The sequence below is a fragment of the Zonotrichia leucophrys genome, chromosome 7 (genome assembly GCF_028769735.1).
Source record: "Zonotrichia leucophrys gambelii isolate GWCS_2022_RI chromosome 7, RI_Zleu_2.0, whole genome shotgun sequence".
Taxonomy (NCBI): Eukaryota; Metazoa; Chordata; class Aves; order Passeriformes; family Passerellidae; genus Zonotrichia; species Zonotrichia leucophrys.
Genome location: NC_088177.1, coordinates 21196072 through 21224023, shown reverse-complemented (window position 1 = coordinate 21224023; position 27952 = coordinate 21196072). Strand labels below are relative to the sequence as shown.

Below are 27952 nucleotides of genomic sequence, written 5' to 3'. Positions count from 1 at the left end.
GAAGTATTTTGCACTGTCCACTGTAATTCATTTCACTGGATTATTGGGGATATTGCTTCTATTTAATATTGTAGTTTCTGTATGCTGAATATGATATATCCTGGATCCTTTGAAATGCTTTTTGCACAAATTGGTGTTGGATTTGCCTTTCAAGGAGAGAGAATTAATGTGTTGAGTTACTCATGTCAATTTAATAAGATCTAGATAAATTTCATTTGTGAGAAAGAGAGCTAAAGGTTTTTATGTGATGGAGTATAGATGTGTGTGCTGAAATGGTGGTAGTAAAATTAATGGGCTTTTTCCACCATGACTAATAACTAGTGAACTGGGAGTGAAAGGAGTTGTAGAGAAGAATGAAACTGTGACAGTGCATTTATTTGTTATTTATGATAAATCAGTCTGCAGTGTTTTCTGATGTACTCAGTTTTCTCACTTCATTCCTCTGTTAGTGATCTCAGGAATCAGCCTCAAAGATTTAGGCCTGTTGATGTTTGTGTCCTTAGAGGTGTCCATGAGGTGACTCAGTCTCAGAAGGGGCAGAATGATTGAGCATGCAGAACCTCTGGATCAAAGAGTGGTGTGTAACCAGCCCAAGTTAGTGAGGGCGTTGCTTTTGAAGCATTTCTCTCACATTCTGAGTGCACTGTCACAAGAGCAGTCCATTCCTGAAAGAAAGAGGTCATTCTTTGACTATATGTGCATCTGTATAAATAAATCAGTTTGGATAGTAGAATTTAGATAGTTATCATTAGACTCTGAATCGCTATTGCATTTGTCTGGTGGTGATAATAATTAATTCAAATCATCTCCAGACTGAGGACGCTTCTATAACCACTTGATGGAATGAGTTAGTAGAACTATTGTAAATCATTGTCATTTTATTATTTGCTTAAAATGTACATCTTGTATTTTCTAAATATATATGCAGTCTTTACATTTATTGGAGTCAGTAATTCAATATGTGCCACAAATACATGCAGTTTTGATGACTGGAGCAAGAGGGAGGGGTAAGCCTCTACTTTTTGTTGTTCTCATTTGTATACTCATCTGTCCACCAAATGCAAGTCCTTGGAAACAGAGCTTGTTAGTGTGATGAGCTTCTTACAGATGTTTGTACCGTTTTGAGACCCTTCATTAAAGTATGGTTTATAAGTTGTACTCCTTATGCAAGACAGGCTCTTATGAATTGTCTCATTCAATCACCAGTTGGATAATTAATGCAGAGTTATAGCTTATTTAACCACTTATGCACATATGAAAGAATTTTTTCATTAAAGAACAAGTGGGGAATACATTGCCAATAATCCACTTGTGTCTGTAAAGGCTGTGCCTAAAAGTTCTCCAAAGAGAAGGGGATTTTCCCTTGTTTTCTTATGATGAGCTGAGGTTAATATTTTCCATGTTTTACTTTCCCTGAAATTTTCTTATCTTTTTTTTTTTTTTTACTTGTAGCTTTTGTTGAGGACACAGAGAAGAATGAGATTTACTTGCTGGTAAAGTCTCAGAGTATTGGATTCTATTACATTTAGCTTGTTTTTTTGTGTGTGCTAAAGAGGTAAGTGCCTCTGCACAGACCAGATCCCACCTTGAGCAGGCAGCTTCTTATACCTAATTCTGTTGGTTTTAAGTAGCACAGCTCTTATGTGATGTCATATCTAGATCTTGTACTTCACAAATCAGGGTAAGTACAGCTTTTGTGTGCAAACAGTGGAAGGAGTTTATTTTGGTCTGGATTCCATATGCCCTTAAGGCTCTGAACACAGTCTTTCAAGAAGTGCTTGCATGGCTTTCTGTGACTAATTGTAGGGGGAATATGAGTGTTTTTTCCTGACTTTTAGGGACAAACTGTTCAGTAAAATGGCTGGAAGATGATGAGTGATACAAAAAAAATCAACTCTTGTGTCTAGGAAGGTGGAGGATTTGAGGTTATGCAGTTGGTAGATCCTTCTTGAAGGAGGAGAGAATTGCTTGTCTGAAAAGCAGCTTGAAAATTTGTGCTTTCTCTGTGCCTCTGTCTTAAAACCTGGGATTCATGTTGTGAAATTCTTCAGGATAGTTTTATTTATTGCCATAGCTGGATGGATGGGTAGAGAGATGATGTTACTTAGGCATGTCTTGTTAAATGAACAGGTCATTCATGCAACACTTTTAATTCATGAAGGTGTAGAGACAGCCCTTCCTTCAGATGGTAGTAGAACTTGCCGAATATATAGTTGTAACAGCCTGTTGAGACAACTTGAAAATGAGTTCGCATTAAAAAGAAAGATGCAAGGCAAGAGAATCTTTTATGACATAGGAAAAGCATTCAGCAGTTGAAATGTTCTTATTTTGTCATTTCACTTCTTTGACGTTTCTATTTTTGTGACAACAAATTGTTCTGAGTTGTCAGAAGAATAACATTAAAATTTGGTGAATAAGTGAAGATTGAGACTCAGCCTGTGTCATAATTATGGTGAAAGTAAACACAGTCATGGGGATTCTTCATATCCTCTATTGGAGCATAAAACTGCTGTGAGAGGAGTCTCATGTTCTTTCACCAGCCTGCAGTGTCACTTACACCTCTGTGCTGGAAGTTTTCATTGCTGCAGTTTGGTGTGCCCTGTGTGCCCCGTGTGCTGTGGCAGCTGCTCCAGTGCAGAGCAGTGCAGGGGGCGGTGCCGGCCCTGCAGCGCTGCGTGCAGCAGTGCAGCCCTCGGGGGAGAGCTCTGGCCACTGCGAGAGTTCCCAGCCCCTGCAACTCTTGTGGCTGCTCCTGCTCTGGTTAGAGATGATGGAATTTGGCCTTTGTGGGGAACGGCATGAGAATTCTTAACTGTGGGATTAAAATGACTCCTTCCTGAAATATTTGTCACTGAATTTAGATTGTATAGCAGGAAGGGTTTCCCCTATTTGAGACAACCATAGTCTGTATATGACTTTTCTTTAAAAATTGTTTGAAAAAATTGACTTTTTAAACTGTTTCATTTTGAAAAAAATCATTATTAGTTATTTTGTTAGCTGACGAGGATAGTGTATTAATTTACTTAATGAAAATCCTGGTCTTAAGTTTTACTGGGCTACTCCGGATGTGTCTGTTGTAGGGTAAAAATTGCAGTACATTTTTATCTTCTGCTGAGATATCTGTGACTGATGGTGTCTTCTCTGTCCAACATGAATGCTTACCAATCTATACATATTGAAAATAGTCAAAATTCTATAAATATGGGGAAAAAAAGGTGTTTAATTGCTCTTAAAGAAATTCACCCTGTCTGATACAGGACTGTCTAAGGGATCTTTATGAAGATCTTGGGCAGAACAGCACCAGTAAGTGCTGAAATCAGTATATGAACAAACCTTAAAGGGCCTGCTGAAAATCTAGCTCACATTAGATAAACACAGAAAAGAAGAAAAAAATGTCACCTGTTTTGGTAAAATAAGATAGTGCCTGCAGACTTTTTTTTTTTTTTTTGTTATTGAAGTGCTTTAGAGGAAGCTGAGGTATGGAACATCATTAATATGTGTGCAGAGGTGGGCAGCTGTGAATTTTGGAGCATTGCAGATGCTCTACTACTCTGAGAGTGTTTGTCTGATTCATTCCTCTGTCCTTTTCTGAAGCTTTTATGGTAACTACCTTTTTCAGCACAGACTTTGTAGAACTTCTTGTACCATTGTATGTGGTGCTTATTTTGCATTTTAGAATTGCTTCCAGGTTTACAGAGCTGTTTTCTGTTGGATCCCAAGTAACTTGATTGATTTTTTGAAGGTGTTCTGATAGAACTACGTCCATAGCTGCTGCCTCTACAACATCCTGCATGGAGATTTTCTCCTGGATGTTCACTGGGATATTGCTGAAGTTTTGTTTTTCAGAATGTCCTCATGTGTAATTTTGTGTGTTTTTCACATGGCTTACAGTTTGTTGTCTTCAGCTGACATCAAAATGTTAGAACAAAGGAACTCAAACATTTTAGAAATAGAAGCTCTTGTTTGGTACTGCAGTCATTCTCATGGGGTTTGTTGTATTCATTTAAGTTTATTAAATGCTTTCAATTCAAAGAATGTATTTGGTCCATCGTCTGCTTTCTTTGTGTGGAGGCATAAGAACGACCTTACAGAATTTACAGAGCTTCTGCCAGGGGGTCCATGGGCTATTAGGTAATGCTAGAACTTTGTTTTAAGACAGCAGATTTAAGCATTTACTGTATGAAATTCTGACATTGTTCTGAAGGCATTTTCAAAAAAATATGGTTCTTCAAGCTCATCCTGTTGATGTTCTGAGTGATGGGCCATTATAGTTAAGCAAGAAAACCCTTATTCCTGGTAGTTTGTGTTTCAAGTCCTGTCCTTTCTTTACCAGACAGAAAACTCTCCATATTGTTAAAGAGAAATTCTGAAATGGTTCAGTGACCTGCATTGCTTTGTTTCAAGTCTGGGGAATCTTAGAATTATTGTATGTGGAGAAAAACTTTGCCAAAGTTGGATTTGGTTATCAAGCATATTGCTTTTGATAACTCAGTGTGATACTTGTTAATTCTTAAAAAAGTAACTTGGTAATTTGCAGAAAGAAGTATTTAAATTGGATGGAGGTTACTGTGTTACAGTTGCAGTATAGTTAACATGGAAAATCAAATGCACATCCCTTTATACATGTAAAATGGCTGTATATTGTTCTTAGAAACTAAGTTACCACTTGCATGAAACAGTCTCTCTTCGGGTAAGAAGTATTGCTCTTGATGGGAATGTAGGTCATGCTTAGAAAATGAGTGTGTAAAATAGAGATCTTGCTGGAAATAATTACAGAACATTTGATGCTGTGCTGTTAAGTTACATACTGCAGGTTGAATATAGCAACTTGGCTTGCTGTTCTTGAGCTACATAGCAATTGACAGAAGGTTTACTTATAATTTTGCAGTAAATGGACCAAAACTGCTTGTTAAGCTAGGAAAAAGAATAATTGCTACTTACAGTGCTTGCAGAAAAGGGTTTTCTTCTGCTTATTTTCTGAGATTCTTAAATTGTAACAGCACAGCAAAGCTTGAGTCTAGTCGAAATTAAAAACCTCCTGTAACCTTAAGATTTTTTTATTTGTTGACAACTCTTACAAGCATGAAGAAGAAGTGCTCTGGAAAATTTTGATTTCTAGCAGTTTACCCTTGGGAATCAGATTGGGACTCCTCAGTTGAGGAGGTGACTTCTATATTTCTGAAAAGTTTTCTAGTAAGTGCAGAATGGAGATCTGGGCTTGGCTGTCTCTGCATAAGAAGTCAGAATCCCATTCTCACTCTGCCAATATTGTATTTTGTCCAGTGCTATGGTAACAGGAGCAAAAGGTTGTAAAAACATTCTTTGCCAGAAAAATGAGCAGATGCTTCTCTCAGGACATGTAGGGAACAAATCTACTTAATAAGAAGGCACTGGTTTTGATTTTCAGATTTCAGAGTGAACTTTCACTAACTTTCTTTCACTTCATCGTGGTGGTTTGTTCAGTTAATCTCTATCATGGGTCAGTTATGACTGGGTGTCACTGAGTGTTGCCACCACCTTCAGCAGGTGGGTTGGACGACAGGCCAGCTTTCAGAAGGATGAACATGGATACCAAGAACAAACCAGCCTGTTGGTGCTTGCTTCTGCTCTCCTTCTGGCAGGCGTTTACGGTGGCAGCATGGATCTGAAGACGGTTCCTTTCTTTCATTATGTTTGAATTGGTGGCAGCTTTTAAAAGTGCCAAGTAAGAATAATTTCAAATTTAATGTTAACTGATCATTGTGAAGGGATCTGTGTAACCAAAGTGTCTTTATTTCCTAGAAAATGAAGAGTGACTATGCAAATTCCTGCCCCCCTTTAGTTTAAACCCTCTGTGTGCTGTCTTTGGAAGCCATACTCATGTTGCCTGATAGCTAGGCTTCTTTACTTCTCTTCAAGCTTTTTTAAGCCATAGTTACCAAACATAGTCAAAGTATTCCTTCCAGTGTGGTAAAATTTTGGGGCTTGCTTGTGTGAGGAGGTAGAGAAAAGTGAATAGCCATTGAAAGACTTGTGTTAGTTAGGGTAGTGATGTGGGAAGACTTCTGAGGATAACAGGGCTGCCTTTGCCGTGGACAGCAGGAAAGGCTTTCAGCAGCGTGCATTCCTTGAGCTCCTCAGTGTTTTTGAGTGCCTGAGGGAGTGGGACGGTGCCGGAGCTCGGTGTTGCTGTGGTAACTGCTGTGGGTGTTACCGGCACACCTGGCAGCCTCCCTGGGAGCTGCTGGCCCAGTGGGGTGTGCATCTTCCCGCCCGTGCTGCAGCTACACCTGCCAGTCCCAGGTGTCCTTCCTGCAGCTCCCTGGCTGCTTGGAGGGGAGCGTTGGGGTGTGAGCTGTGATGGAGGAGGATGGGGCTGTGTGTCCTACTTAGCTTGCCTTGCTCGGAGCGTGTGATGTCTGGCAGTGGACACTTGGAAGCAGAATCTGCTTCTGCTGCCACAGATCACTCTGTTTGTGATTCTAAATCAAAGCCATTAGCTGGCCTCAATCACTGCTATGTAATGAATTGAATTGAGAATTTATAGTGGAAGAAAGAAACTGGCAAGATTGGGAAATAACTCAGTTATTACATAAACCCCTGTGACTAGATAATATTTTGTTAAGCTGAAGTAGATATCCTTTCTTAGAAATGATAGATTTTGTCAGATTTCGAGAGACAGAGATAAAAGTCTGTTAATCTAATATTGATTGTGGAGAAAACAATTTGTGCAAAAGCATTTTTTGTACAGCAGAATGTAATTACTATGTGACTGTAGTTTTTGCTTGTGAAAGCCACTTTGCATATGAAGTAATTTTTGCAAATGCCACCACTTGCTTCATTTTTATTAAGTAACTATAAAATTAAATTTGAGTTTATCAATGATTTTGACTCATAAATTCAGTGAAACCTCTGCATACTAAAGCATCCTGGTGAATGAAGCATTGTAGAACAGTAGGTGTATGAGATAATAGAGTTAAGCCTGTGGGTCTGTGCTGTTTCTGAGGTTCTTAATTCAGTGCATTTGTATTGGCCAAGCCTCTTATGGCCGCAAATGTGGTGATACTGTGTTGCTGTTAAAGCCAGAATTGGCCTTGGCTCTGGAACTCCAACAATAATTATGTTGTTGCAGGAACTGGAAAATGACCCGCTTCTCTCAGCTGTGTTATTGCAGAAGAGCTACCAGAGAGGGCTGAAGCCTCCTCTGGTGTCCCAGAATGGGCAGGGGAGTGGGTTCTCCCACTGCTGCTTCCTCTGGAGCAAGAGCAAAGCCCAATGCTGTGCAGCAGTGATGAGTGGCCATAACACAACTACGTATTAACTGTGTTTTACATGTAAATGCCTTGGGATGCTAGCATGCTGTTCTTGTGATACAATTTGGGATGCATCATTTTAAACTGTGGTACTGCTGCCTTGAAAAAGTTTTTTATAACCTTGTCTAGTAGGTTTGTGTGAATACATCATGCCCTATTATTTTTGCATAAACATGACTTTGGTTCTGTTCTCAAGGAACAGGAACTTGTCAGGTCTGATGAGAGCAGGACATTTGTGTGTGAAAACTGATCTGCCGTGCTTGTGAATGTATGGAAATAAATACAAAGTTTGATTCTGGTGATGGTGAAGGGAAACAGGTGAGAGATTTGTTGCAGTGATGCAGGCAGTATGAAACAGTGGTGCAGGTGATAAGATGTCAGGGAAGCTGTGCTTGTCCACAGCTCCCGTTTGCTGTGTTTTTCTCTTGGGTAGAGTAGACTGATACTGCTGTCATAGATCTCAAACCAGTGAGCTAGTTTTACCCTCACTGGCAGCCTTGATTGCAGTATGTATTTTAAAAGGCAACTTTTCATTTTAGGAGGTTAGGTGCTGTGTGTGTTTCTTTGAAAGGTAGCTTTCCTAGCTGTTAATCAAACCTACATTTTGAGGCTCAGCACAGAACTGAAAACATCAAATAAATTTACAGCAGTGAAAACAAAAGACTGCAATTTAATGCAAATGGCCTTGTAGAGATTGCAGCAGATTATTGATACTGGGTTTAAGATAGCTTAAGAGTTAGGCAGTCACACTTATAATCAAGAAGTTCTAGTGACATTTAGTGAATCATTACAGTTTTTTAATAGTTTGGAAAGCAGAATAACTTGATGTCAGAGGCTCTACTGGAGTATGAATGGTAAGAGTATATTCTTTAGGTAGCGTACTTGTTATTAGTATGCAGATAAATAAAGATAAATTGTAATTATAAATAATCTGTTAAAAATGGGAATAACTTCATTTATATGATATTATTATTAGTGTAATAAGATGAATGCAAGTAACCTTGTGTTTGGAAAATGCTTTTTTAAATACCACATTTATTACTTGCTCTATGAATGTTGTTTGAATTATAAAATCTAGTGATGGTTTTGATGCATTCTTAATTCTGAACCTGGTATATTCTGTGATGATTGTGTTTGGCCTAAATGCCAGTGTTCCTTACACAGCTTTAGGTTTGTGTGTAATTTTTGTGTAATTTTAATTTTTCTTGTGTGTAATCAACAGCTTTGTTGGTTACTGTGTGATCTCTGATCAAAAGATTGTGTTTTACTCAATGTAGGACATACAGAATTCACAGTGCTGTGAGAATAGTCCTAATCCATTATCATCTGTAAAGAGAAGAGTTTACTTCAGTATGTTCACACTTAAAGGTGTTTAAATTTTAAATGCACTTTGTGTGAGCAGTAAGTTAATTGCTTGCATGCAGATGTTGAGCAGAGCCTTTGGATACAGTTGTGGCGAGTGGTACTCACCTTTCAGCTTGACAGATACTGATAAAATGGGATGGTTTGGGTGCCTGACTATCCTGTCCTTGCCTGGATGGTCCACCCACAACCTAAGTTCCATTTAGTGCTGATTCTTAGACTGTGTCTTGTCACTCTGAGAGCAGTTCATTAATAAAAAAAGAGTTGTGTCACTAGGAGACTTGACATGCTCTGCTCCTTTCTTCACAGATGTGACAAAGAGTTTTCAAGCAGATTAATTATAGTTAATGTTCATGTAAGGTCATGCTAAAATTATTGTGAAAAAAATATTCCATCTCCAAACTCTAGAGCTACCATTGCTACTAATTTGTAGGCAAATTACCTGTCTCAATGATCTTTTTGCTTCCTGTGCTCATGGTCTCAGTGTGCTTTGCTGCGCATGTTTTCTTTTGAATGCAGAACAACAGAAAGCTGTCAGAATTTACAAGTGGGTTTGTGGCAGGGTATGTGGGGAGAAGTATTTCCCATTTGTGTCCAAAATGTTGTTTGCTTATGTTGCCTAGCATTTGATTAATTCATAACATTTAGTGTGCAGAGTATGTGTAAATGGGCAATGACCATGAGCCCTTCCTAATTTTAAAAGGAAAGTGTATACATTTGAGTAGGGCAATCAAGCGATGAAGCCAGCCTTTTGTCTTTCTAAAATAACAACATAAATAATTATATATATATATTCATTATATAATCATGAATAAGCAATTACATAGAGACAGATCTTTGCACATGGAGATGAATAGTAGAGAGATGATGCTATAAAAATTGACAGGAACAGAAAAATTCTACTCCCAGCTCCGGGTACTGTGCAATTTTGGTTATGTTAAAGAACAGGTAGACTGAGTTTTCCTGTGTGCTAATAGAACACATGGATTGTTCTGCATCCAGAAGGGAAATCTGAGGTTTTTCTGGTGCCACAGAAATTAGTGCCTTAGAGATCTATGGCCCTTAGTTTTTTCTGAATCTCTGGGAGAGCTCATTTCCTCCTGTTCTAGCATGTCAGTGATTGCATCTGCTTCTTTGTGCCTGTTTCTCCTGTGTGTTAGAGACCAGCTCCATAGGAATTGGTGGGTGCATGTTTTCTGTCCTGGGAATGAGCAGTTCCGGCAGTGAAAGAGGAGTCAGGGATATTCTTTAGCAAGTATTTAATGAGCCAGTTTGTTAAAACAGAAAACTACTGTATTTTTCACTGACAGTTATGTAAGTTTTTGGCATGATTTTGACTTAATTATTGGATTAATGATGCTCAGTTTTCTTCTCAATCATTTTTTGTAGTTCACGGAAGGACCTCAGAAAGCACTTGGATGGGCTGAGCAAATGCCATCTGTGCAGTTGAATAAAAGTGTGCAAAATACTTAATTATGTATGAGGCTTTCAGTAACTTCAAGGAATTCAGCAACAATTAAAAGGATGATATAAGAGTTCAATCTATTTTTCACAGGAAAACTGAAGTGTGCTTTGTCAGTATCACAGTTGGGCACATTTTGTACTGAATAATGGAAGCTTGTTGAACTCTAGCATGCAGCTTTTGTTCTTGAGGCTTCTTGAAGCTGATGCAACCTCAGCAGAAACCTGAGGGGTTTTGCTGGCTGGTCGTAAGACAAATGCCAGCTTGGGTTTGTCTCAACAGTAATCAAAAGAAATAACTGTTACGTCGTTTAAATGAAACAAATATTCTGTCTTCATTTTAAAATTTTTCCATTACTTTTTCATCACATATATGACTGTGTTTCACTAAATGCTACTGTTTTGAACAATAGCAAGAGATGCTCTATGTATTGGGGAACTGATTAGTGTACTCTGGATATAATTTTTGTGTAGTTAGTCTGTTCAACCTCACTCTTCAACCACACTTTTCAACCTCAGCTTCCACCTTTATGCCTAAATATTACTGCATAAATCCCGTGCACAAATCCCTTGAATAGTTGATTTGAGTATGAATTGAGATTTTTTTTTTCTATTCAGAACTCTGTTTGCTAAGAGATGTGAATGACAGTAGCCTCAGGAATGAAAAGCTATTTTTTCACCCCCTTTCAATTCAACATTAATTATTAATCTTGGAAGAATTTTTTGGTGTAGTCATATTGATATTAAAGTCAGCCACTTGTGTCAGTGTTCTGTAATAAGAATCACAGTTTCCTTCTCAGCTTATAGGTCCAGAGTTTTTGGCTCATCCAGTAGAATTTGTATAAGTCTTGTTAGCCCAACTGCAGAACTGTGAATTTCCAAGTTGATGATGACTACTGGATAAAGAACAATTTTTTTTATTGTAGCAGGAAAGAAACCTAACTACAATAGCCAACTAAAATGCCAGTAGCTTTTAATGTTTCCTTTCATGCACCACTTTCAGACCTGTCTTTATGAGCTCTTTCCAGTTCATAGGATATGTATTTTTCTTAATGTGTTGCTATTTTGAAATCTTTCCTTCTAATTTGGTAGCATTTTGAGCATTTGGTAGCATTTTTTTCTTTTATCTAGTTTTACCTAGTTGGATTGATGTTTTGTAAATCTTACTGTAGAGTTCATGTTGCCTCCCATAATTTTTTTTCTTTGTAGAATTTTTCCATTAGTAGCTGTTTTTCTGTACAAAATTATTCACGTTCTTCTTAACAGGGACATAACAGACATTATCACTAGGATTCGGCTGATCACTCTTCGGGGGGGAGAATGCCTTAAATTCTTTGTTTCTTTCTAGCCCTGCATTTTATGCTCTATATACGTGTAAGAATTCTTTTTGCCAGTCATACAGCCAAATAGTTTTCTCATTTTGGATACCTTACTGCATGTTTTATTTTCTCATCTGCCCCATTCAGTATTTGTTTCTTCTTTGTCATCTGTTTTCTATTGTATAAAATTTGGTGTTTTCTTAGGCAAGAGAATAAACATTGAGACATTTAATTCCTAAAGTAAAAGGATATTTTATAGAGTCAGCAGTCCAGGCTATTTCTTATTCAAATCTGGTAGTGTAATTGTGCAGATAGTGTATATGGAACTTCCAGACTGGGAAGAAGTAGTAATGCCTGGACTCCTCATCCTGACATGAAAGGTAGTGATATTTACATTTACTGCAGGTTGAATTCCATGCAATTTGTAATGCTAGCAATTTGGTTTATACAATCTAATAAAAAATGAGCAGTATTTTTGAGCAGAACATTTATGATCGTTCCTGAGCTGTTACATTTAGTGTCCATTGTTGGACTGGCATGAGGAAGTGGAAACTGTTAATAATTCTCCAGTGTCTGAAAGCAAGCTCACACTATTGCCTTGTGTGTGTAAGACATGGCTTTTCTGACTGCCTGTGAAGTCTGTGCATTTGTAGCTGACTTGAGTGACTTTGATCTCCTGCTATCTAAAATCCCCAGTTTGTACAGTCACTGTAGTGTGTGCTGTAGCTCTCAGGCTGCATTCATCCTGTGAAGCATTTCCGTGTAGCTGATGCTTGTTTTGTTTTCTGGTGGAGACAAAATAACTGTTTCAGTACCGGGTGCCTCCCACAAATGGAAAAGCTCCAGGGGAGAGCTGGGCAGAGCCATGGCTGCTGCTGGGTCCGGGTGCAAGGGGAAACCCTTCCTGCTGCAGCGGGGAGCAGCTCCCTGTAGGAGCTGACCCTGTCCCCAGTCCGTGTGGGGCTGGCGGGGGCATCAGGTGGGCTCTGTGGTGAGTCCAAATGGTGCTCCTGCTGCTGAGAGCAGGAGAGAAGGATGCTGCCTTGTGACTCACATGAACACCTGATGTGCATTGTGTGGAGAAAAATGATAAACAGAATAAATGCCAAGCTCTTGCCTGGAATCTCCATAACATGGGCACAGAACACGTTATCTAAATATTTCTGTTTAAGGCTGTGAAGATGATCCAGCTGTGAAATTCAAGTATTTTAACATTATGTGAGAAGTCAAAGCTACAAGTTTGAGGTAGAGACACAGTTCGGGTGAAGAAAAACCATAGGCAGTGGAGGACTGGAAAGACTGCAGTGATGTTCCAGCACTTGTTCCTTTTCTAGCAAGCTCAGCAACTCTGGATAGTTCTTCCCCCCTTATTCTTGATTGTATCTTTCCTTGTGTTTCTCTGGCTATGCACTGGTTTGGATGAGGCAAAACTTATAATTTGGTTTATGGATCAGATGATTTTCATTGGGGATGTGCCTCCTGGTCTAATTCACTACAGCAGAGGGAGTGTGCACTTGGTGTTGGGGACATTTCCTGTGACAGGTACTGCTGGTGGAAGTGGATCCTGAGTCTCCATAGTACCATGACAGTTGCTCAGCCCATAATTCACTGAGTTGCTTTGCTTTTTCTTTGTGGCAACTACATAGTTTTATTACAGGTAGTGTTTGCAGTTTTGCATGTCAGGGAGGATAATGCAAGTGGCTGGAGCTGAAAACAAGCATTTGTTTCTGAAGTTAGTTATAACTAGGTCAGGTACGTAGTCTGCCATGTGGCCCTGCATGGACAATGGAATGGGTATGTTAGGTCTAGGAATGAGAGGATCCCTGTGCTGGCAGTGTTTCAGAAGACTTGTCTGTCAAACAATAGCTTTTATTTCTTAACGTTATTATCCATTTAAAAATACAGATCAGACTGATCTAATGGCTGGAAGGATTGCTTTTCTAAGAGTTGTGTGTGGATAGATGTTGTGAGCCTGTATTTTTTCATAGGCATGCATAATTTTATGTGTGTGAATGCTAAAGATACTTAAAAACCGAAATGGAGAGATACTGCTTCATGGCATTTCATTTAGATCAGGGCACTGAAAACACTTGCTATCAGTGCTTGATCATGCTGAACACAATGTTTCTGAGAACTGAAGGGCTTTGAGGACTCTGGTTTATATGCTTAAGTATCCACAGGAAAAAGATTTTTTGTTATAAAGAACATAGAACACGTTTCTCTTGTTTTTGATATTCTTCACAGAAACAGTATTCCATAGGTTACTGAAATTACTGTAGAGTCTTATCAGTTTGATATTTTTTTCTTTCTCTAGAGAATTTTGATAGGTATGGATGTTGATACAACTTTTTGTCTGCCTTACAGTCTCATGTGAAGCATACTGACTGGTATTTTTGTGTTAGGAAGATCAGGAGTATCAGAACTTAGACTGCTGAGGATTATGTTTGAATTTTGTTTACTGATAACTTGAAACCATTATCTTATTAGCAGAAATCCCTTTATTTACATAGTTACACACTCAGTGAGCATGGCAGCATTTGCAAGCAATGTAATTTGGTGTCCATGTGGAGTTTAAATAGGGATCTTGTTACATAGGAGCAATATGATAAGATACCATCTCTGGAAATCTACTTATCAAATTAAAAGATGGATTTCATGCTAAACACTACTTATCATTTCAAGTTACAATTCAACTGACATTTATTGTTATATTTCCACAGGGGAACTTAAGATTTTTCTGTAAGTATTCTAGAGTTTTTACTATTGCTGTGAGTCATTGAAGTTGTCAGCACTGGAAAGTTTTCAGGGTAAACATGATTTTTTTAAAATGCTGTCACTAATTATTTTTCTTCTTTTGTAATGGATTGACAGTAGTAGGTTCAAATAGTCATTTTAATTTGAAAAGATTCTTCACAGGAAGAAAGTTCAAACTTTAGTTTTGCTGTGCCAAATGTGAGTGGAGTTTGCCTCAGAGATTTTCAGATTCTGCAAAAACCAGTAGTGATCAGTTAAATACATTAATTAGACACACCAATCAAATGGGTTTTGGTGCTAATAACAGTTCCAAAGTAGTTTAGAGTATCGTTTTGTGAGATCTTTTAATGTGTTTTGCATTTGAGAAGTCAGTTCCTTGTTGGTTGGAACTGGGGGTGACTTGAATTTAGCTAGTGGGTTACATCCCTGGAAGGACTAGATCTGAACATGGATTCATATTTGTGCTTCTTTAAGCAGAAAAACCATAGCAGAGGCTCATGATATTTAAAATTACAGGTGGTTTTCCTTTTGTTCTCAAACACGTAGTCTATTAATGAAAAAGCACTGTGTTTGCTGGATTATGCTCAGCTCCTCTGGATATACAGTGTACTAATGGAAATCAGCATTTTCTGCTTCTATAAATAGATTGGCAGCAGCTGCAGAGCCAAACAGGCCAGCTCCTGGTCATTTTTATTATTGCCATTGAGAAGTGGTTTGAATGGCTGTGGAGCTGCTGCAGGGGAGTGTGCAGGCTGAGCTGGGGGTGTGAGCAGGGACAGGGGAGGAAAGTGTATTTACAGGGCAGCAATGTGAGAATAGAGGTGAAGAGCTTGATGTATCTTCATTTGGGAGTCCTTAAGCTGAGTTCAAGCTCTTTTGTGTACAAGACATAACTACTAGCTGGTTAAAAGTCATGAGTTCTTACATGAGATCTGGGGATCTAACTTTTCTCACTTCTTTATTGTTGAATATAAGGCAGCATTTACAATTATGCTCTGTTGGACAATATCCTCGTACTGTGCCCTTAGAAGCTCCTAAAATTTTCAGTTCCTTCTTCTGTTGGTCTTGTTTTGTCTTCTGCATGGGAGAGAAACCCGGTGAGAAGGCTCAGTCCTGCAGCACTCCTCCTTCCTGCCGTGTCGAGGCAGCTCCTGCATGAACAGCAGCTCTGCTCTGCTCCTTCCTAGCAGATGAGGAACTGGTTCTAGTGCAGCTGCTAACTGGCCAGCTAAGATACCAGTGCTGTTTGTGGACACAGGAAGTTGGCAGGAAATAAAGAAAATACTGTCTTTCATCTAAACATTCAATTGAAGTCTTGTGTCTGTGTTTACATGTGTGGGATTCTTTTCCCCATGAAAGCTAGCAATCTTCTTTTAAGAATCTTACTACAAGGTCTTGGGAAACACAGTGAGCTGTAGGAATTGTTTTCCTGAGATACAGGTATGCTTACATTCTGTCCTTCTCAAAGTCCATATAATACAATGGATGCTAGATTCAACTTGTGCTGAAAGATGTGAAGTGACTTTATATTCCTTCTTTAATAACAGCAAATTTCTTGGATCTTGATACCCAGCCTATGTGGATAATATAAAAAGCTGAGGAAATAATGAAATGCAATGTAATAATGACAGGTGGGAGTAGAGAACATTTATCAACCATTGCTTTAGAAACAGCACCATCAGCCTGTGAGATGGCTAAAGATCACCTGAAAGTGAAGTTCGCTTTATACTGAAGCCTTGAAAACTGGAAAGTTTCTTAGCATCTTAGGTGTATATTTTACCAGTGCTTTAATCTGTATTCTTTGTACTGGATCACATCTTAGTGGTATTAACTATTTTTCAAGGACAAACACAGAACTCCAGAAATTAGAATTCTTAGCTTATTGTTTTAATGCTGTTTGAAATGTGTGTATGTTTTTAAATTTCTAATGGATATCTTGTCTGTTGATAGCCTAAATACTTTCAGGTACTCTACTACTAGAAAAATGGATCATATTAATTTTTCATAGAAGAAAGTATTCACAATGTGAAAAAGTACAAAACATGTTCAAGAAGAAAACATGGACTTACTCTTAGTAAAAGGATTCCTCTCACATTGTATTCAGCTACCATCTTACAGGAATAATTATAGTTCATTCTCTGTGAATGACTATTTGTAACAACAATGATTAGGAGACTGAGGATTAAGTGATTAGGAGAGATGAGGAATATGGTATTTGGCAGCTCCTTGTAGGCTGTTAGGAGTTATAAATGAAGTACCAAGTTTAGAAAAATGAAACAGTTTTAAACTGTACAAAATCTAAGATAGGTGTCTCAGAGTGCTTTTCAAGTAAATTGCTAAAATATTGAATGAGAAGTTGAACTTTTTCCGAGAAAAATCCGAGTATATTTCAAGAAGAAAAGGAGCTTAATTCTTGTTAGAAAGTGTCGAAATGCTTTAAATATACCAAGGTATCTTCTGTGGAAAAATAGTAACTTTTATTTAGAATTAGTTTGACTTGTATAATTCGTTGTCTGTAAAGAGAGGCAAAAACAGTTCATTCCAAGAACCTTTGTGTGAAAGACTTCATACTAAATAGGCCTTTGCTTTGTGTTTTTCAGTCAGCAGATAAGCAGCGAGCCCTGGAAGAAACCAAAGCCTACACAACGCAGTCCTTAGCAAGCGTGGCCTATCTGATCAACACCTTGGCCAACAATGTTCTCCAAATGCTGGATATCCAGGCATCCCAGCTCCGGCGCATGGAATCTTCCATCAACCACATCTCACAAGTGAGACTTCCTTCTTTTGCCTTTGGTATTTCACAGCAGGTAAAACTCTGAGCTGACATCTTGTGAGTGAGAAGAATTTAAAACAGAAGGATGCATTTCTTCTCATACTTGTTCTGGGATTGGGTCTCATCATGTGATCCTATACCAGTGTTAGTATGAGCATTTTACATACCAGAGCAGTTAAATGCATTCTCAGCCAGATTATTGTTTGGAGAGGGGGTCATTCTGCAGAAGCAAAAAGCACAGAAAAATTGCTGTTGGTACAATGAGAATATTATGTTAAAAAATACGAAATGGACGATGGAAAACAGTACTCATCATCTTTTTACTTTTTCTGTGGCTGTAATACTGGCATCTAATGACAACAGCATAGATGACAAAAATAGTTTGCTCCTGGCTTTTCTTAATCAAATGTACTTTGCAGTGACATGAACAAGTGCCAAAATTCATGTTTCAATTTGTGTATGGCTGCAGAACTCCTGCCATTGTTTACAGTTTTTTTGAGCAGAAGTAAACTAAGCTACTATAATCAGGAACCCAGTTTCAATCACCACATTGATGAGAGAACGTTACTGCCAGAATGGGCTGAGAATGAATGATATATAAAAATGGAGATTTACCAGCCACTGATGGATTAAAAGAGAAATTAAAAGCAATGATACAGCTGGTTCTGGTTTTTGTGTCTGTTTACTGAATATTTTGTGTCTTAGTTGACCAATACATTTTGGCTACTAGGGTTTCTTGATCTCCATGCAAGAATATAAATCAAAATAAATACTGTGTTATTTAGAAAAACATTTGAAAGTAGGGGCTATGTAAGGTAGGAAATAAATGGATGGATTGGATCAATTTGAACCAGCAACACAAGTGAATAATTTTATGCTGGCTTAGTGGGCTGAATTGCCTCTGATTGGGTTAGAGGAATCCCAGGGCAAGTACAAAGAAAGAGGTGGGGAGGATTTTCTTTTGATAGGGCTGTGCTATTAGATTGCTTCAGTTGTCTCATGGATCTACATCAAAAGTAAACTGCAAGTTTGATTTCTTCTGCTGGATGCTCCATGTTAATCATTATGTGGAAAAGTAAATTAATTTCTTCCCCCAGAAAATGTTCTGAATTATCCTGTGTATGCCTGTGTGCTGTATCTGTATGCTCTGTGTGTGTATGTGCTTCCTCACAGGCTGCTGCCAGCTCACATGTGTTCAGCTGTTTGAGAGCCTGATGCAAAAGACAGTGTATTTTGCATTTCGTGAATGTGGAAAATTCATTTTGTCAGACAGCTTCTGTGGAGCAGCTTTTGTGGAAAGAGTCATAGCATTTTAAATTCTTTCCTCCTGAGAAGGTGACATTTATGCAGATTGAGAGCTAGGTCAGATTGTCTTTGACCTTTAAACAATACAGCTAGTTATTTAAAATACAGCACTAAATTAGCAGTACCCAACACTTAATGAAGATATATCTGCAAAATTTCATAGATTGAGCTTGAACAACTCAAAAAAAATCTGTGATTTATTTTCTTTAAATACTGCTGTAAAATTGAAAATCTAGTTTGTTTGGGGTATTTTTTATGTTTTTGTTTGTTTGGGGGGATTTTTTATATTTTTTTTGAGCCTGCATCTGTATGTAGGATGCTCCCCAAATCTTTATGGAAGAAATAGTATCAGAGGGGCAGACAGTATTTAAATTTTAGATATTTCATACATGAAGTGTATTGAGCCAAGGAACTTTACTAAGTTAAGTTAATGTGTCTGGAAATGGCTTTCACCCTTAATACCAATGTTGTAGATTAGTGTGTTATCTGTCTTAATTTCCAGGGTTATTTTTATTAAAAAAATATTTTACACAGTTTCTCTAGAAAGAAATAATTTATTTTCAAGAAATTTGGTGATACTTCTCCCAAAATTAGCCTAATCTGCAGGTTTCCTTGGAGTTTATGTTGGATGTAAAGTTTGGTGAGCTTTTTCTAACAGGACTGAAAATGTGTTGTGGTGTAATGCCTCACTGCCAAATTAGGATTTCAGTGAGACTGACTTGAAATGAAGTCAGTAACATAGAACAGAAAACAGGTTGGTAATTGCAGATGGTAAATTAATTTTTGCATTAATGCTTTAGTCAGTAGGTCTTGGTTTTTAAGTTTAGAAAACAGTATATGCAAATTGTGATATCTTGATGGAATCCCACTTTTAATTCTTACTTGGGATTCCACATATGCTCCAAAGAAGGGAGCAGAACCATTTGGTGCTTGGTATGAAAATTTTTCCCAAAGTGCTTGTTTTGTACAAGTAGCTCAGACTGGGAGAGGTGTGATTAACTTTGTAAGATAAAATACTGTGATTCTCTGTTCATTGGTAGAATGCCAATTTAAATCCCTTTCTGTGTTTCCTTCTAAATGCCAGCCTAATCAAAGAGCTGAAAAGGAAGCTGATAATAATTTGTGCTTTTTCAAGTTGTGTATAGGTTGTGAATAAGGAAATTGTTACTATTGAAACTATTTTTATGGAAGTGATTAAATCCTATTGGTTTAAAAATTAGAATTACTTTGGTTTGGTCTGAAAGCTGATGAGTCTATTCTTACTTGCCTTCTTGAACCTTGTCCAGAACTAGATGATACACAGTGTTTCATATTTGACTGCGAATTTAAATCTTAAATGCAGATCATATGTACAAATATTTATACTTGTTCAAAAAATTATCTTGCAGCTTTCAAGTTGGCAGTCACTGTGAAATGGTACTAACGTCCAAATTCTTTAAATTAATCTGGCAGATTTTCAGGTTTTAATATTTGTATGATAAGAAATGTTTTTTCATTTTTAGCAAGGTCATCTATAAAACTCTGCTGCTGATTACATAAAGAAGCAGGTTATCAGCAAGATGAGCAGCAGTGCTGGGTTTCGTGCAGGGCACTGTGCTGTGGGGAGGGGCTGCATCCTCCCCTCCCAGAGCCGCGAGCCGCGCTCCGCGCTGGGATAGCTGGGGTAGCTGGGATAGCCTGCAGCCTCGGTTCCCTTGGGCTCCAGCAGCATCTGGCAGCTGCTCAGTCTGCAGGGCAGTTACTTGGGTTCACACTGCAAAGTCAGTAAAGGTTTGTGACCTTTCTCACTTGTCTTATTGCTTGCAAGGCACAAGAATAGCAAAACACTTCAAAAATGGTGATGCAAGGCCAGTTTTGCACAGGGCATGTTACCTGTTTATGGAACAAGTAGTTTTTCAGCATTTTTATAGTATTATGATCTCTTTTTTTGTGTATAAATTACATACAACTTGAGACAATTAATGTCACATTTCCAACATGTCAATATTAGGCAGTTGCTAATTTTAAAGTAATAATCCAGTTTTCAAGGTGATTTGCAATTAGTTTAAATTGCATCCAATTAATATGTTTAATCAAAAATAAAAGTCCAGCAATACTATATTTAAGCAACATTTTCTTCGAAGATTTCTGAAATGGAATTTTAAAAGCCTAGACTACCAGACTGACAGTTAATTTATAAATTTAAATTAGAATGGTTTGAGAAGAGGAACAAATTAAGGCTTCTGGAGACTTTTGTCTCTGAAATTTCACTGTAATTCAGACTTTCAGCATGCTTGTGGTTGTGGTTTAACCTCAGCTGGCAGCTGAACACCACATGGCTGCTCACTCACTTGCCCCTACCAGGCTATGGGTAGAAAATCAGAAGGGTAAAAGTGAGAAAACTTGTGGGCTGAGATATGTCCATATCTCTTTAATGATGATGGTGATAATAACAATATAGAAAATTAATATTCAAGAGAGGAATCAAACGCAAGGAGCAAGGCTGCAGATGGAAGCAGGTGCTCAGCAGCAGCAGCAGCACTGGGTGCTGCCCGGGCAGTCCCAGGCAGCCGTGCCCAGCCAGGCTCCCCCAGCCCGGGGCTGCAGCCACGAGCCCGTGTGGAGCATTGTCCCCTGGGCAGCAGGGCCAGCTGTTCCAGCTGTGTCCCTGCCCCCCTCCTTGTGCACCCCGGGCTCCCCAGGGTGGGTGGGGTGGGGAGCAGAGAAGGCCTGGACTCTGTGCAGTCTCTGCTCAGTGACTGAAACATCCTGGAGTTACCAGCTCTGTTCACAGCACAAATCCAAAATATTGCCCCATTCTGCGAAGAAAATGAATCCTGTCCCAGCCAAAACTAACTTAAGTTAGTTAAATACTAACTTCATACTTTGAGAAAATTTGTTTATGGGTAGAAGAGAATATTTCTCAAAACTCATGAGTTCAGTGGCTTTTAAGTGAACTTGTAAGTAGTGCTAACTTTCCCAGAAGTTATTTCATGGGGCATTTTTGTTTTAATATTTGCAGAGCTTGAAACTTGCTTTTTTGAATTCAGTATGAAAACCTGATGTTTCAAAATGGCCAGAAAATTCCTAACAGGAAAAAATGTGGTGGTTCATACTTATTTTTCCCCTTAGGCTCTCCCTTGGCTATTGCAGGGATCTTGGAAAACACATGAAAAGATGATAGTAATGAGTCTAACCTCTAAGTAACAGTCACATAAAAGCTTTTGAAAAAGCTAATGGAGATACGTGAAACAATTTTTAAAAGCATAATAATGCTGTCAGGCATCCAAAATTTCTTGTTAGAAAACAGGGCTTTAAGTTGTAGAAGGGCACAGTGTATCCCATCTGCTTTTCCTAACAGAGTTTTCAAGCCAGGTGTTTTGTTAGTCCAGCTCTAACCCCAAAAACTTCTCATTATACTTTCTAAACTGATGAATAAACATTTTGGTGCATTCTCCTGTCTTGATAAGGGATTTATGTTAGTACTGGAGGTAATAATTACCTGTGTGTTGGGGATAAATGTTTTCATTTTCTTTAGTAGCAGGTTAATCTTTGTTACCTCCTCCTGTAGTGTTCCTTTGTGCTATTTTATGGGTGTATTATGATCTCATGACTTCCATAGTCTACTAAACAAGAAAATGAAGTGTTTGGAAAACTGCCAACTAACACTTTTCAATACCATTTTAGGTGTGTGGACCAGAATTAGGTGCAGTTTATATACATTTAGTCATTCTGTAACTATTCAAGTTAAAAGAGATGGTCTGAATCATAATGCAAGGGAAATCCCACCAGATGAGCTTCAGGTTTTAATTAGGTTTTATGCACTTCATTGTTTGTTTCTGTAGTCATGCCTCATGATCACAATAGTCCTTAAGGAAGCTGGTTGTACCCATAGCTCCTATTGAAAACCCACTCTTCATTCATGGAAACAGCTTTGCACAGCACCAAGTTACCATTGCTACAGTAACATGAGCATTAAATATCTGTACTTGCATTATATTAGTAGATAATTACATCAGAAAGTACTAAAAGAACATATTCAAAGTTGCAGAGTTCTAGCACTTGAAATAGAAAGTGAGAAATCATCTTACCAACCCTGCACTAATAACTTTCTTTTTGATTTCTGGATTGAAATTAAGGCCCTGAGTGCAATATCCAAGGCATAAAATGGTTTTGAAGGACCAGATTCAGACCCATAAGATTTTGATGTTGCGGTATATCCTGAAGTGCAGCTCTATTGCAGCTGAAGTTTTCTGACATTCTAGCAAATGTTATCAGGGGCCTGTGAGACAAAGAACATACAAAAGTCGTGTCTCTGCAGTTCTCCAGTGACATGGCTAGAGCACAGATAAAGTCTGCAGTAGAGATTGAACTCATCAGTGGTGCATCATTCCTGAGACCGTCCTTCCAGGTCGCTGCCATCACATATCTGCAACTTCCTAGGGCAGTGTGTGCCTCTCTCTGGTGAGGTGAGGAGTCTGTGGACCATCTTTTCCAGAATGTGTGCTCCTATTCCCTCTGCTGCAAAAGCAAAGGTCTAGCACAGAGGAGGGATAAAAGCCTGAGATGGAAGATGAAATCTGACATCTTACCCTGCTGCAGAATAGTGTACTTAGGTCCTCTGGCCTGGAAAATGTTGTTGTGCTCTGTTTGCATTTGTGCTTGTACCGCAAATACAGCCCTGTAAGAGCTCAGCTGCCCTGCTCTGTTGGGGGTTGGTCTATAGTCCTGGTCATCTTGGGGAGCTTCAGAAAGGACCTTAGCAAATTCATTGGAGAGTGGTTTAGATGCTTAGTAGCTGCAGAAATACATGTGTTTCTGTAACACTTGTTTTGAATTCCTGCAGAATTTATGTATTGGCCAAATCTGGGTGGTTTTTGTGCAGGTGTCCCAGGCAGTTTAACTACCCCTATTAAATTCATTGTGCAACAAACTCGAGCTTTCCAAAGAGACATTTGCCAATACATTTTCACCTTAAAATCTATTTTTCTGTAGCTTTATTTTAAGAAATAGCTATGCACCTTTAGTGGAAACCTTACAGTTTCTAGGCAGGTGGAACTAGAGTGGCAGAATGGACATGGCAAAGCTGTAGTCAGTGCCTAATTTTAGCAAAGTTACAAAATCTTGAAAATATGTTGCTGGGAAATACTAGGCAGTCTTGATGATAGTATAGTAAGCTCACATAATGCCCCATGTATTTGTGGAAATCCTCCATGGAAATAATGCAAAGAAACAACTTCTTGGAAGTAGTTGGGGGTTGGTTGGGGTTTCTAATTTTTTTTTTTTTGTCATTTTAAAGATTATGATGATTGTTCCAGGTAGCACAGGTTCCATTAGCTTGTTTTGGTATCAGTAGCACAAACAGCAGGGTAAAAGAGTCTAGCTAACCCCACTGCCCCAGTGCCTACCCACAGAAAAAATAAAATAGACAAAAATGTGTGTCATGAAAATGAGTTCTCGTTTGTACCTGTTCCCCAGTTACTACAAAGTCTGGTTCAAAACTGTAAAAAGTGTTTCTGGTGCCTTTCAAGATCACTGAAGTGGTAACAAGAAATCTCTGACTGTTTGGTGGTGATTCTGGCTGGTTTTACTTTTGTTTTTTATCCTGTAGCTAAAACTTTTGTTCACAGTTTAGCATATTTTCTATCGTGAAAGCTGTTTTGTGAACAAGCAATTATTTTTGGTTTAAATAAGACAAGGAACTCCATGGCCCATGATTTAAGAGATTATAATTTCCTAGAAGAGATAAGTGGACTTTTTGGTAGCATTTTCTTACTCTTGTTACCTAACAAGATTGACATACATGTTTTTAGGCAATGGATTTTCAGCAGGACTTTGTCTTACACCAAAGATTCTCCTGGGGTACTGATTTTAGTATATAAGGTTGGCCCTGGGTGTCCAAAGGGAAGGCAGTGGGCTTAACCTCTGGCTTTATTGTGGATACATTAGTATGGAATGTATTTTAAAATTTAATCATTGCTTTGTGATGAGTGAGTTGTAATGACCAAAATACTTTTTTGATTTGTCTAAGTGAAAGTTTATTCTATCATAGGATTTACCAGTCCTAATTTAGCAGATTTTTGCAGTGCAACAAAACTTGCTCATGATTTGTTTTACAGGTCTTAAAATTAAGGTTTGGGAAGGCATCCTTACACCTCATCTAGTTGAAGCCTATGCCAAAGACAAGCTTAGAGAGCAGTTGTAAAATAAAAAAGATAAATGAAGGAATCTTACAAAACAGTGTCAGTAAATTGATGCAAACCACTAAGAATGGAAAGGAGGTCAATTTTTTGAAACTGAAAGAGCAAGGGTAACAGAAAACCCAAAGAACCCCCAGCTGTTAGCGTGGCTTTAGAGGTGGTAAATTGAGCAGTAAGGTGAAGAAAGATGTTGTAATCAAGTATATGTAGTGATATGTTTAGTACAGTATAGAGATTTTCAAAACATTAGCACTGATTGAATTTTTTTTGATACTGACTCTGTATTCCAATGCATACCACTGTTAGTAAATACACTGCGTCTTTTGTAGACGGTGGACATTCACAAAGAGAAAGTTGCTAGAAGAGAAATTGGTATCTTGACTACAAACAAAAACACCTCAAGAACTCACAAAATCATTGCACCAGCTAACTTGGAGCGACCAGTTCGCTACATCAGGAAACCTATTGATTATACAATTCTAGATGATATTGGACATGGAGTGAAGGTAGGTGATATTGTTAAAACAGCCAAACTGCAAATTCATTGTCTTTGTATATTTTCAAAATAACCTGATGCTTTTCATGGTGATATACCAGTTTCTCCTTGCCTGGACAATGTGTCTATAAACATGAGAGGAGTCCTGTCCTATTTCCAGTTGTCCCTTCCCCCTTCTCTTGTCCCACTGTTTCTAAATGTTGCAAACTCACTGAATCTGATTTCTGATTGGGACTGTGAGTCTCACCCTCAAAAATGCTTCTGAATATCAACTTGTGTGATGCTGCTGTTATTGTTTGGGTCAGTTGCCAGGGATATACATGGGGACTGAAGGGCTATTGACCATCGCTTTTCTGCTGAATTAGCACCACAGAGTGTGATCCAGCTGTAATTGCCACTGGTTTACTTGGACGCTCACCTAAAGGAAGGGTTTGCATGAGAAATGTTATGGCCTCCCTTTTCTTCTTTCTGCCAGGGTCAGTTATACACAAACCCACTGATGTGCTTTGTTAAAGGGAGTGCTGTGCAACTTTTGTGCCATGTGGGGTTTTGAGATGGGAGTGTTACTGCCAAGTGTAAAGCCAGCTGGTTTTCCCTTTCAAGACAAGGAAAAAAGAAGGAATTTCAGGGCAGAGGTCAGACTGAGACACAACTTGTGGCTGTTAGATCAATGTACACAGCAGCAGTAATATCATGTGTGAGGTTAGATGTATGTTTTTAAAAGCACATCCTGAATATAAACACAGTCTTAGCAAGTGTGAGCTCATTGTTAACTTGTGCTGCCAGGAAAACAAGTACGGAAATGACAACACTGACAGTATTAAAGTTCCAGGAAATGAAAGGTAAATAGCACAAAATAACATCATTTTTACAAGGCAAACTAACAAATCTGTAAACCTGCCAAGTAGCAGTAAGGTAAGATGCTTCTTCCAGTCAAATACACCAGAATTTCTTTTGCTTGACTTGTAACTGGGTATCTCTGTTGTCCTGTTTTCTTTGTCTGCTTGGATGGCCGTTTGAATAGCAACAGGCTGTTTAACCTAACTTTTAAAATTCAAATTCTGAGCCATTTGATTTAAGTATCTTTCCCAAGCAGTTTTACTTAAGATCTCTTCAACATCCTGTTTGTTAATTGGAAAGTCTCCTTCCTCCCATTTCTTACCCAAAGAATCAACCTCTGAATAGATTTTAAAAAGATAAATAAAAAAACATACCTAACTTTAATAACTACAGTTTTGACCAGGAAATTATTACCAGTTGTGTATTAAAATCTGCTACCCATTTTGAATTTATGCAGGTCCGCAGGTTTCCTTCTGGATATGGATGGAGCATATTAACCTGTAGGATTACTGTTGCTAATATTTTAATCATCACTTTTTGTTTTAGGGAGATCATTTTAGAACTCATTAAAGAATAGTTTTTAATTGCTCTGCAGCACAATCTTATTTAGCACTGGCTCTAAATCATTATAATTGGTATCCCACTTACCTCAATGTAGCAGTCATACTAAGATGCAGTGAATTATGTTCTTCTAAAAGAACATAGTTCATCAAATGGATGATTTGAGTGTGTTTTACATCCATTTGTTATGCTTGTGATAGACTTAAATTATATTTACCATGTACCATGTTTGTCTAGAAAATGAAGAAATATTGTGTACTTGTGAAACAATAATCAGAGAACTTGAAGTCATGCTATCCCTAAGATTGTAAATATGTTCCAATTAGGTTAATCCTGTGTTTAGGACAGAAGAAGGAACAGCTTTCTTGCTGAAGGGGGAAAACGTGGCCAGTTGTGCTTATGAACCTCTTTTTGTTCTGCTTGAGTAACTCTAGATTAGTTTATTAGATCTCTGGCTTTAGAACAGAGAGAAAAAAATGAAGTATGTAGAAGCTTAAAGTTTGTGTATATATAGCTCTTTACTGTTTGAGCTGTAATACTTTTCCCTTCAAGTGAACGTTCAGGAGTTGTTGCATAAACAGTGTTGAAGTTCCAGTTAGCATCAGGGTTCCTCAGTCTGCATTCTTTGTCCTTTTTCTGCTGAAGGGCTTCTGCTCCAGTACTTGGACCTGGAATTATGTATTTTCAGGCCAGGCAAAACACTGATGCAGCAGACATTCATTGCAACCCCTGAGAAAGATGGCAAGCTGGACAGAATAATGCAGGCATAAAAAGGAGGATTCTTGGCTGAGAAATTCAGTATGCCGTGCAGAGAGAAGTGGTACAGGCCCTTAAGCATCTTCTTCCATTCAGAAATCTGAAGCACAGTGGAGACAATGTTCAGGAGGGGTACTCTATAGTATGCTTTCTGAATAGATATGAGAGAAGTCAAGTGCCTCTCTATCATCCCAGCAGTCCCTCCTCATCTTCCCTCCCTGAAGCTGCAATGCTGCGAAAATCTAAAGAATCTTTTGTGTGAAAGATACTTGCTTACAATTTTTCCAAATGTTTCCCAAGTTACAAAGTCTTCCAACCTATTGTTCCCACCAAAGAGTTCTTTAGTCAAGAGAATGGAAAAAACACAAGTGCTCCCTTCAGAGAGGTGTGTATTTAGGCACTGCAGTTATCAGGCAGTGCTGCCGAGGTCTCTGCAGATGGACCTTCCAGTGTGACTGACCTCTGTGCCAGTGCAGGGGGACCTGGTTTTCCACTATAGCTGGACAAGGCAGAGACCATAGTGGTTAATTGATCCACAGAACTTTAGGACAGGAGATTTTTCTAGTAAATCAGATTGTGTTTCCTTTTAGTAGAGCAGAGTCTCTCCTCAATTGATGGAACAAGTCAGTTACTCTGGATGCTCTACTATTTATCCAAATATTTAAATAATTATTTATTTGAATATTTAAATATTTGAATATTTGCTGTTCAGTGCTGCAGAAAGTGTAACAAATTTAATGATACATTTAGATGAATTGAACTAAAACCAGATCATTCAAAGAGAAAGACAAGTAATTTTAAAAGAAAATACTATGGACAAAGATGTATGATACTGTGCCAGTAAGATGCAGAAC

The 27952-nt window shown here is 38.3% G+C and overlaps 1 protein-coding gene across 19 annotated transcripts in view; it reads left to right on the top strand.

The window, feature by feature from the left end:
- Positions 1-27952, top strand: part of ABI2 (abl interactor 2) — a 64685-nt gene that overhangs the window by 8791 nt on the left and 27942 nt on the right. For 14 of the 19 annotated variants that reach the window (XM_064717743.1, XM_064717753.1, XM_064717749.1 and 11 more), the window contains exons 2-3: positions 16789-16956; positions 24775-24951. In XM_064717743.1, coding sequence (XP_064573813.1) covers positions 16789-16956; positions 24775-24951 — 345 coding nt within the window. The remainder of the gene's footprint in view (positions 1-16788; positions 16957-24774; positions 24952-27952) is intronic. The other 5 variants (XM_064717755.1, XM_064717756.1, XM_064717754.1 and 2 more) reach the window with 1 other exon arrangement.